The sequence below is a fragment of the Gopherus flavomarginatus genome, chromosome 25, assembly GCF_025201925.1.
Source record: "Gopherus flavomarginatus isolate rGopFla2 chromosome 25, rGopFla2.mat.asm, whole genome shotgun sequence".
NCBI classification, from domain to species: domain Eukaryota; kingdom Metazoa; phylum Chordata; order Testudines; family Testudinidae; genus Gopherus; species Gopherus flavomarginatus.
Window position 1 is genome coordinate 1,785,589 of NC_066641.1, and position 12,305 is coordinate 1,797,893.

The window sequence follows — 12,305 nt, forward strand, 5'->3', positions numbered from 1 at the left end:
AGGATGTGATCCCCCTCTAGGCTGGACTGGAAGCTTTGCAGCATCAGCTTGACTGCTCTTAGTTACAGGAAATTTACACTGTGGGCTCTTTCCTCTGGGTTCCAGATGTCTTGAGCTGCATGAGATCCCAAATGTGCTCCCCATCCATTGAAGCTGACACTGGTTGTGAAGATAAGGTGATCTAGAAGGCATATGGGTATCCTTTATGGACTGATCACCATTTAAAAGAGTTGATTACCTATGCCAGAACCTTCGCTTGATATGTTCCCAGGAATGGACCTTAAAGATGAAGCCATGAAGGTGCCTGTTGTCTGACTGCACCCATGGAGTGATCCCTTTGCACAGTACTAGGAGGCCATGTACTTGAAGGCTCAATGCTATAGTTGGCTTCCTGCAGTTCCGAAACAATGTAAGGAGGTCCTGAATCTTTTGGAACCTTCCTAGAATTGGATATACCCTTGCTATCAAGGTATCCATGGAAAAGGGTAAGGAGACTGTCTGCCGAGGAGAGCCTGCCTCTCCAATCCTGCCTGTGTCCCTTCCTGCACAAGAGAGGGTGGCTGAAGTGACCGGGCTACATCCTCCCCCAGAGACAGCTACGCTCCCCAGCAGGACACAGCCCCCTCCTTTTACCTCTGGCTTTTCTCACCTAGATTTCCCTGAAGACTGCTGGGATATCAACCACAGCAAACACCTCTAAAGGGGGAGCAGTGGTGAGGGGACAACTTCCTTTGAAAGTTCAAACCCAGCCACAGGACCCAGATGGGAATGGGAACTGTTAGCCTGAAAACTTGAAATAAAGTTTGGAATTTCCCTGAAGGAAGCTCTGCAGCAGGGAACCTTGGCCAAGCCACTAGCAGGCAGAAAAAACTGGAAGGATTTTCAGGAGGCAGGCATCCTCCTGCTGCCAGTCACTGCCAGGACCGAGTTGACTCCCAAGCGGCATACAGGCTGAAGTACTCATTGTGATGGATCTGTGGACCTGAGCACAATGAAGAACGAGTCGGTTTAAATCCAGTTCCAACATCATAGGTTTCCACAACACAAAGGTCAAAACTGGCAGTAACTAACATCCTTGTTATGAGAGGCATCAAGGATGGAATGGGCCATGGAGACCAATAGCGGCTTTTCCAAGTCCAAGTTGAAGCACATTGGCAGGGTACTGCTGGGACAGGCACTGCCCTGTTTTACCACGTCTGTGAACAAGGACACTGGTCTCCAGTGCTGTCACATACACCCTTCATGGCACTGAGATCTTACACATAACTGGAGTTTCTCTCGCTTAAACTTACATCTATTTAAATCTTCTACAGTGGAGAAATCCAGAAAGGTCAACATGAGAGAGAGACTCCTAAACCCAACTTGGGATCTCTCTTTATAGCATCAGGATAATGCCTTCATTTTGAATTTTTTGGATTTCATTTTGTTTCAAAGCTGAATGCTTTTTCAAAGTAGTTTCTGTACTTCATAATAGCCTGTAATGAACATCCCAGGTAAACTGCAATGGATACTTCAACATTAACATTTCTACCAACTTGATTTTTATAGGGGTACATATCTGGTTCCCATTGCTGTGGTATCTGAGCCCCGCACTCTGTCTTTAGTGCATTTCTCCTCTGTGAAGTGGGGAGGAACTATTCCGTTTTACAGACAGAAAACTGAGGCACAAAGACACTAAAGTACCTGCCCAGTTTACACAGGTAGTCTGCATCAGAGCAGGGAATTGAAACAACCTCAAGTCCTAGCACTCCAACCATTGGATCAGCCTTTCTCTGTATGAAAGTTTCAAAACTAGAGGTGAAGAAATGAAGAAAGCGTCTCCTCTACGGTTTGCAGCTAACTACCCGAGACGTGCTTAGACACTCCGAAAAAGATACATAAGGGAAACATTTGTGCTAGATTAGTCACCGTGATGGAATTAAAAACATACTGGAGAGGAAGCTTGTCAAAGTGAATTCAAGGGAAAGCAAGGAGTGGAGAGGAGGGGAAAAAAATCAGATGGAGAGGCTGGAAGAAAGGAGGGGTCTCAAAAGAGCAGTCAGCCCCAGAATAGCTCATCATTCATCGTAATGTCAGCCAGAGCAGTACAAGCACTAGTGTTTTTAAAAGGAAGAACCCAAGTGATCTGTCAAACAAGACCAAATGCTCAAGAGGAAAGCATAGGAAGATACCATTTGTCAAGCACACACCTTTATGTGGCAGGTATATAAATCAGCCTATAGACATTTTAAAAAGATGCATCTGAAGACACCTCTCCATATCTTTCATTTCCCTTTTTCCAGTGCAATAAAAGTATGTTTAATAATCCTACGTTTCTGTCCCTGGACTCATAGGCTTGGTCTACAATACGCGTTTAAACCGATTTTAGCAGCGTTAAACCGATTTAACACTGTACCCGTCCACACTAGGAGGCCCTTTATATCGATCTAAAGGGCTCTTTAAAACGACTTCTGTACTCCTCCCCGACGAGAGGAGTAGCGCTAAAATCGGTATTACCATATTGGATTAGGGCTAGTGCGGCCGTAAATCGACGGTATTGGCCTCCGGGCGGTATCCCACAGTGCACCACTGTGACCGCTCTGGAAAGCAATCTGAACTCGGATGCAGTGGCCAGGTAAACAGGAAAAGCCCTGCGAAAATTTGATTTTCATTTCCCATTTGCCCAGCGTGGAGCTCTGATCAGCATGGGTGGCAATGCAGTCCCAAATCCAAAAAGAGCTCCACCATGGACCGTAGGGGAGATACAGGATCTGACCGCTGTATGGGGAGACAAATCTGTTCTATCAAAGCTCTGTTACAGAAGACAAAATGCCAAAGCGTTTGAAAAAAAAATCTCGAGGCTACACAGTGCTGCATGACAAGCATAACGGGAAGCCAGAGACTCAAACGGACGCTCATGAAGGGAGGGAGGGGGTACTGAGGACTCCAGCTATCCCACAGTCCACAACAGTCTCCGAAAAGTATTTGCATTCTTGGCTGAGCTCCCAATGCCCGTAGGTTCAAACACATTGTCCGGCGTGGTTCAGGGAATAGATCGTCAATTTACTCCCCCCCCAAACACAGACACGTGAAAGAAAAGGGGAAGAAATCGTTTCTTGACTTCTTTCAATGTCACCCTATGTCTACTGAATGCTGCTGGTAGACGCAATACTGCAGCAGTGAAGAGCAGTATCCACTCCTCTCCCCTGCCTGGTGGCAGACGGTGCAGTAGGACTGGTAACCGACCTTATTATGAACCCGTGAGTGCTCCTGGCTGGCTTCCGGTGAGGCTGGCCGGGGGTGCCTGGGTGAAAATAGGAATGATTCTCGGTCATTCCCAGTAGATGGTACAGAACGGCTGGTAACTGTCCTCATCATAGCAACTGGGGGCTGAGCTTGAGAACCACTGTATTAGAGTTTTGCTTGAATTGATACAGGTTTTGTCCCTAAAATGACCATATTCCAAAATCACACAAGGTAAGTAATTACTAACAAGCGTAATTTATTTGAATACACTTTTGCCCATTCAGTAATGTTCTTATTTTTTTTCTTGGCAGTAGCTAATTTCTTATGACACCAGCATCACTGCTGCAAGAAAACTGTCTGTCTATTATTTGTCACAATTAGCAATTACTCTTTGGGTGAAGAGTTAAAAGCTTCCTAAAAGTGTCTCTGATTTTCTGTTCATTGTTGTTCAGGTTGGTTTTCTTCTTCTTCCTTCCTTTTTTTATCCTCTAATCACTAGTTTGAGTGAAGAGTGCCACTTAGGCAGCAAGCCATGTGATGGAATGCAACAAGGTGCTTTTCTTATGAAGCCCAGGACTGTTTCAACCACAATAGTGCCTGCAGACCTTTCAAACCTTAGCACTGGAGGAAGCATCTTTTAAGTCAGAAAAGTGGTAATTTATGAACTGAAGCCAAGGTTTAAAGATTTAAGTCAATGGCTCACAGAATTGACTTTCCCCAGATCAGAACTGGTCCTGCCAGCCTCTAGTGGCAGTTCCTCTGGCTGGAGCTGAATCCTATGCACCACCAGTATATGAACCACGTTCAAGTATCTCTAAGGTTAGAGAGCTCTAGCCAGTGTATTACTGCACAGAATACATTCCGTATTCAGATCAAAGTAATGGTCTCATATGACCATATCTTGTGACCAACAATAATCCGACTATTCAGCAGCAGCAGAAAATTTGGTAAGATTTATGTTATCAACCGAGGTGTTACTGTGCTCAATGATCACCTTGTCTGAAACCCTGAATCAAGAGACATGTCCCTTCTGCACTTGCAGAGCCCCAGTTTCATAGAATCATAAAACTGTAGGGCTCGAAAGGTCCTCATATCAGTGACCAAGACATGGGGAGTCATGCCTCAGAGCCAGAATCAGAGACCAGCTGCCAGAACCAAGGGTCACAGAACCAGAGTCAGAAGTAAGGAATCCAAGTCGAGGGTTGGGACTGGCTTACCTAGAGTGAGGGGCCAGGGCAGGGAACATGCAGAAGCCATCAGAAATGCTTTCAGCAGCTGCTGACCTGCTTCTATTGCTAGGCTGAACAGCCAGTCTGCTGACTTTTCCAACCAATCTGGTGCGGAAGCCAATCAGGCAGCCTATTACAGGCCAGCTGCACTCATTAGGATGCCAGAAGACTGGCTCTGATGCAGGACCTGATTTTTAACACCCCAAGAAGTCATCAAGTCCAGCCTCCTGCACTGAGGCAGGACCAAGTAAAACAGTTACCTACCTTTTGTAACTGTTGTTCTTCAAGATGTGTTGCTCATGTCCATTTCATTCTATGTGTGTGTGTGCCCACATGCGTGACTGGAGACTTTTGCTTTAGTGGTACCCATAGGGCTGGCTGTGCCACACTCATGGAGCAGTACATAAAATGCCACTGGCCCTGCGCATCTCGGTTCCTTCTTGCCAACAACTCTGACGCAGGGGTAGTAGAGTGGGTAATGGAATGGACATGAGCTACACATCTCGAAGAACAATAGTTACAAAAGCTAGGTAAATGTTTTTTCTTCTTCCAGTGCTTGCTCATGTCAGTTCCATTGTAAGTAACTCACAAGCAGAATCCTCAGAGGTGGGCTCCGAGTTCTCAGTCTTGCAGATTGAAGTACTGCTCTGCCGAAACCAGCATCAGTGTGAGCCTGCTGGATCAGTGCGTAGTGCAAGCAAAAACATATGGACCGACGACCAAGTTGCGGCACGACAAATTTCCTGGATCGGCACCTGAGTGAGAAAGGCCGCTGATGACACCTGCGCCCTAGTCAAGTGAGCCATCACAATCACTGGCGGGGTCACCTTCGCCAGCTCATAGCAATAGCAGATGAATGGCGTGATCCAGGACAAGATTCTCTGGGTAGACACTGGGCAACCCTTCATCCAGTTCACAACAGCAACAAACAGTTGTGTAGACTTACAGAACGTCTTCATCCTCTGTGTAGAAGGCCAGTGCTCACCAGACATTCAGAATATGCAGCCTGCATTCCTCATCCATAGTATGAGGCTTCAGGCAGAAGACCAGCAGGTACATTTCCTGACAGTATGGAACTGGGAGATGACCTTGGACAGAAAAACCGGGTGTGGATGCAGCTGGACTTTGTCCTCATAGAAGATCGTGTAAGGCAGCTCTAACGTGAGTGCCCTGATCTCGGACACCCTAAGGGCTGCAGTTATAGCAACCAAAAAGGAGACCCCCCCAGGAGAGGAGCAGAAGGGTGCAGGAAGCCAGGGGCGCAGAGGGGGGCCCCGTGAGCCTGGACAACACAAGCTTCAGGTCCCAAGCAGGGACTGGGTCCCAGACATGCGGGTAACGGTGTTCCAGACCTTTCAGGAACTTCATGAGATGAGCGAAGACCGACTTACCATGAAACAGAGGATGGAAAGCTGAAATGGCTGCCAGTTTCACCCTGACAAAGGACAGTGACAGGCCCTGAAGCTTAAGGTGCAGCAAATAGGCCAGGATGTCCTGCGGGGGGCTCTTCCACCCAGATGCGGAGATCCAAGGCCCAACACGTGAACAGCTTTCACTTAGCCACGTAGGAGGGTTTCCTGCTGCCCAGCAGGACCTGCTGGACACGAGCAGAGCACTGCCATTCTTCCCTGCTCAGCCATGCAGAAACCAGGCTGTCAAGTGCAGCGCCAGGTTTGGATGCAGCAGATTCCCGTGGTTCTGGGACCGCAGATCCAGCCAAACAGGCAGCTGCAACGAAGTGCCTGATGAAAGACTCATGAGTCTGGCGAACGAGGGCTGCCGAGGTCATGCTAGGGCCAGGAGGATGACTGTTGCTCTGTCTTGCTTCACCTTGAACAAGACTGTCTGACTCTGCAACTGAGGGCTGGAGGGAGTGGGACACCAGCATGACGGGAACACCCCATGCATGCCAATAAGACCATGAGGTTGGCCACTGGCTCTGCTGCCAGCTTGGCACTGATGCCGCAGATACACCCTCCAGAGCCCAATTACGTTGCCTGAGAGAGGTTGAATTGTGCCTCCGATCCTGAGAAGTCATCACCCTCCAGAGACTAGGGCAGGGCTGTGGAGGTTTGAATGTCGGCTCACCATCACTGCTGGAGACTAGTGCCAGGAATGGTCCAACCAGTGCCAGGGGTAGGGGGAGCAGTGCCACGTGGGGGAACGCCCTTGAGGTCTTGGCAACAGGGACCAAAGGCACAACAAAGACTGGTGCCAGGAAGATTGATGACGCCTTGGCGAGCTTCGGCGCCACGATAGGGATCAGAAGTGCAGTGCCTATGACTTGTAGTCGCGAGTCGGAGACCTGGGTTGATGCAGAGACCAAGAACATAGCGACTTAGGGCTCTGTCCTGGCTCCGGAGGCACTCGCCTGTTTTGTGCGAGGCCTTGCCGGGGGGCTTGTCCTTGCGGGGAGCCTTAGCTAATTCCATAGCTGCACGCAGTGTCAGCTGTGGCAGAGGCGCTCTCAGCTCTGCAGGCACCGGGTCCTTGGAGGGGGTCGACTGCACCATTGGCCTAGGCCCTTTACCGCTCCCCGGAGTCAGTGGAAGGTCCCTTTGGGGGAGGAGGGAGGGACAACTCCCCAAGGCCAAGTCCTTTAGCGGGTCCAGAGTAGGTGTAAGGCCCGAGCAGGGTCCTTTGCCCAGAGCCCCTTGGTCAGGCTTGTTCAGTGCCACTTTCTTGGTCTTTTTCTTTGGCACCAGCGACAGGGATCAGTGCCAGGAGGATCCCGGTGCTGGAGGTGCGCTATGGGCAGCACCGCTGTAGTAGGAAGAGAATCAGACATAAGCCCTTGTATCAGAGATCTGGCTTGAGACAGGACCTGTTCACAGAATCTGGCAAGAACAGGGCTGATATTGCAAACATACACATTCCTAAGAAGCGCTAGTCACAGAATACTGACGCATACATATCCTGAGATCAAGGATGGTACAAAAACATTCCTCAAGTATAACTATGTAAGAGGCAATACTAACTTTTTTGTATCAGGGTATAAAGATGCATCTCACAGGGAGTATCTTTGTCCAGCCGAGGAGGGAAATGACAAGTCCTGCCATTCACTGAGCTATGTCCATTGTCATGGGCATACACGTCCTAGTATCCTCGTAGAGCCTGCAAGGTGCTATTACCGTGCTTTGCCGACATAAACCGAGCCTGGCACCTTCGTACCTTAACGGATCTTGTGGTCATTGGGCGGTTTGCTCGGGGGTCTGCTGCAGAGCTGGGGCAGCACACAGGGAGAACACACATACACAGCCAAATATCTAACCTGAGCCGGCTCCGAAGCAGGGCACAGGACAGCCTGCATCAGGAGAGCCATTCTCTTTGCATCCACAGACAAAAGTTTTGGCAGATGCAATAGCATTCCTTTATATGGGTTTCCCCGAGGCACTGTAGAAAACTCTCCTGAGGGTCACTAACAGGCATAGGCCTGTTACATGAAGAGCAGGGCTTGAAACCCAGAAACCAGGGCATGCCCCGCCGGGGGCAAAGTCCCCACTGGGACTTTAACTAACACTTAACGGGTACGTAAGAACTAATAACGGTTAAACTTTACAGGTAAAGCACAAGAGTAAGCTAGACGAGAAACCGCTGACCGCTTGCAAAGCAAGGAACATAGGTGCTCTGACTGACCACCATGGGCGGTAAGAACGAACTGAGAAGGTGCAAGGCTGGCGACGCCTGATACACCGCATCATGAGTGCAGCACTCCAGAGGGCGCCACAACCGGCCCTACGGGTACCGCTAAGGCAAAAGTCTCCGACAGCCGTGCACGTGGGTGTGCGCACACCTACAATGGAATAGACATGAGCAAGCACTCAAAGAAGAACTAGACCATCCCTGACAGCTGTTTGTCCAACCTATTCTTAAAAACCTCCAGTGACGACAATTCCACAACTTCCCTTAGAAGTCTATTCCAGAGCTTAACTACCCTTATAATAGTTAGAAGGGGTTTCCTAATACCTAGCCTAAGTATTCCTTGCTACAAATTGAGTCCACTGCAGTACTTCTTGTCCTACCTCCAGGGAGCATGCAGAACAATTGATCACCATCTTCTATAACAGTGCTTAACATTTTCTCAAGACTAAACATGTCCTGTGTTTAGAAATCACACCCCTGGAGAGCATATTATCCCATTGTGGGGACAAGTCCTTAGATGACTCAGTTAAATCTATGCAAAGCTTTCCATACAAATCCGCTTGGGACTAATAAAAGTACACAGGCTACTCCTAGCAAACAAACAAGGTTAATGCTTGTACAAGACAGGTATAATATAGAATCCAAAGCTGTTTAAAAAGAAAGGTCTAGAACAAAGACTCTTGAATATTTAATGAAGGTATAGTACAACAGCACTTAGATATGGTATTGTATTCTGTAATTCTTCCAGTTTAAGTCTTCACCAAACAAAGGTAAATAGAGAAGCCAAAAAAAAAATTTTAATCTGAAATATAGTGCAGCAAATAAATCCAAGTAGGCGATACAACTGAAAACCATTAGTCAGTCCCAGGAGGGCTGCTTGCTGTGCAACATGGAGCAAAGACTATCTTGACCCTGCTAAGTTTTATGACCAGCCTTTTCCATAATGAGGAAGGCCTAGAGTGATGGAATGAACTCTTGCAGCAGCAATTTGGACTGTTAATAGGTTCCTGAGAGTCAGACCCATAGGTACTTTACACAGTTCTCAAACTGACTTGTTAAGGAATTGTATTTTAATTGTTGCATTCTAGTTGTGTAACTAATCATTTTTATTGGTGGGGAGTGGGGCTATCATGTGTTTCAAAGGCTAATAAAGCCACAGAGACACTCCTAAAAACTAGCCTAACATGATCTTAGTAGGAATAAAATGAAAGGTTTGCAAACCTCATCTTAGTAAGGCCCACAACATTCTCAAACAAGTGAAATGTGGTCTGATGACATTACTATAAATTATAGCTAGTTGAAAATCCACACTCAAAGAGTAGTTATCAATGTTTCACTGTCAAACCAGGAAAGGGTATCTAGTGGTGTCCCATGGAGGGCAGTTCTGGGTCCAGTACTATTCAATATTTGTATTAATGACCTCGATAATGCAGTGGAGAGTGTGCTTATAAAATTTGCAGCCAACAAGCTGGGAGGGATTGTAAGCACTTTGGAGGACAGGATTAGAATTCAAAACAACCTTGACAAAATTAGAGAATTGGTATGAATGCAACAAGATGAAATTCAATAAAGTGCAAAGTACTTCACTTAGGAAGGAAAAGTCAAATGCGTAACTACAAAATGGGAATAACAAGATACTCAGAAGTACTGCTGAAAAGGATCTTGGGGTTACAGTGGATCATAAATTGAATATGAGTGAACCATGTGATGCAGTTGAGAAAAAGGGTACTATTCTGGGGTGTATTAACAGGAGTGTTGTACATAAGACACAGGAGGTAACTGCTCTATACAGTATTGGTGAGGCCTCGGCTGAGTACCGTGTCCAATTCTGGGCACCAAACTTTAGCCTTCAAAAGCTAATGAATTTTGACTTGGGATGGATTTCAAAGGATAACCTAAAAGTTAGACTCCATCTTCCATTATTCTAAGTGTGTTAATATATTTTAGCAGCTTCCAAGGTCACGTGTCCCCTTATTTGAGAACAGCCACCCTTCACTATTCCTATCAATAGACTGTAAATCTGGTATCAGTAATTGCCAGACACCTATAAATTCTAAATGCTCTCTTAACCACACAACTCAACATTATCCTGCTGCTCAAGTGTGCTGCACTGCAGTGTCCTCATTCTGACTTCCGCCACTAGCCCTAAATGTCTCTACCTAGGGCTGCATTTTTCAATCCAACTACATTTCATGTAATAACTGGGCCGGCTCCAGGCAACAATGCAGCAAGCAGATGCCTGGGACGGCCCCTGTAAGGGGGCAGCACGTCCGGCTCTTTGGTGGCGGGTTCCTCTCGGAGGGAAGGACCTGCTGCCAAATTGCCATAGAAGAATCGAGGCCGATCATAGCTTTTTTTCTTTTTGCTGTTTGAGGCAGCAAAAACGCTGGAGCCGGCCTTGAGTAAGAATCACCTCCCCTTTTCCCACTTTGCTTCCACACAAGTCACGCCTTGTATTGAAAGAAATTTAAAAAAGAGGCTACGTCTCAGCATCACACTCCACAAACTTCAAGAGCTTTGCTAGAGGGAAGGAGTATTTGCGTAGTTTAATAAGAACTACTTATGACTGGTGTCCTCAATAACGGGACTGCAACTGGAGGCAAAAATAACGGCAGATAAACTTGGAACTCTAAACCAGGAAGTGCATAGACACATTCCAGAAAGAATGCACATCTCTATAATCCACAATCAGAACTGATTTTGAGACAGTTAGATCATTACCTTAGATGCCAGGTTGTCTACTAGTGCAATCATGGAGTTCTTAAAAAGGGTAGCAGCAGTCAAGGGTCGCTTGGTCACTTCTGTGATACTCAATTTTCCTTCAGGCCACATCATCTTCAACACAGGATTGGAGCTACAAGGCCAGAGTTAGAGGAAGCAGTTTGTTTACATATGAAGATTCGAACAAGGTGTCAGTGGCAGTAACTAATTTTACCGTGCTCTAAATTAGACAATTTCTCTGTCAGAGACTGATGGCGATCCCAGTTCTTCTGACAGATTGGCTAAGCCAATATATCAGTTTGGTGCTACAAAACTCTACTGTTTACTAGTTAATTAATTTATGGTACAAGGTTATTACTGAATACACTGGTAGTATGGCAAGCACACATTCTCCTAGCTAGATAATGGTAGAACGGAAAGTGGTTTTGAGAGATTTCCTCTTAATAGTCATTAGTCTAGCCCAGCATAAATATGTGCATAAAAGAGGGCCCACAATTAAGATCAGTAGCCTAAGAAATTAATATGAAACACCACATAATCCATCCCTCCCTTTAAGATGCATAGTATTTTATTCCAAACTAATATATCCTGCACAAGTGATACTTTTATTAAAAATAAAGCCAAAACCAATCCAAACCAATTTTAAACTTTAACCTACATTACTCAATCAGAAATATAGGGTACAAAGAAAGTCACAGTTTAATTCATGCCTTTAATAAGACTGATCCATAGCCGATCCACTGGGGGCACTACAGAAGGGAGCTGTGGGAGAGGAAAGTACAGGTGGTTGTCGTGGAGAGAGATTTTCTGCCTCATAAGGAAGACAAGATAAACAGAAGATAATGGATGTAAACTGTTGCTGCGTAAGTGGAATAAAGTAGAGAGTTTGGGTTCGTGGAACATTGGGCCCCCTTCTTTGGGGAGATGAAGTTGTTCAGTTTGGAAAGCCTCCACTCCAGCAGGAGAAGCAACACTCCTGGTGACAGATTAGCTTGACTAGTTGGCTGGGTATTAAACTAGCAACAAAAGGAGAAGCTATTAAAGAGTAACTATTACAAATATAAACACGTCATACTCAAGGTATCATGAATATAAAGAATCAAGAAGCTAAGGGACGCAAATAGAAAACAATTCTTTAACCGCCCATATATTGATGTTATGAGAAATTAGAAATGCTTGTTTATGGGAAAAAATTGACATAATTGGTATTACTGAAATGTCAGAGGAGTCACATGATCAGTAAGTTAAAAATCAGTGTATACAACCTATTTGTGAAGAACAGAGTGGGCAGAAAAGGGAAGCCCTTATCTTCAGAGAAAGACACTTCAGAAATGAGAGACCTAGAATGCTTATGAATCAATGTACAGTATCAACTCATAAGTCACAACATGGAGTATTGGTCTGGGGTCTATAATAGATGAATAGGACAGAGAACAGGATGAACAATTCCTTAAAATATACATCTATAACGTGTAGAAAGAAAAGCAG

General features: G+C 46.0%; 1 protein-coding gene across 1 annotated transcript in view; it reads right to left on the minus strand.

Moving 5' to 3' along the window:
* The window catches only part of MYO1D (myosin ID), a 336,246-nt gene that overhangs the window by 203,375 nt on the left and 120,566 nt on the right, over window positions 1-12,305 (minus strand). The window contains exon 14 of the mRNA XM_050934906.1: window positions 10,818-10,950. Coding sequence (XP_050790863.1) covers window positions 10,818-10,950 — 133 coding nt within the window. The remainder of the gene's footprint in view (window positions 1-10,817; window positions 10,951-12,305) is intronic.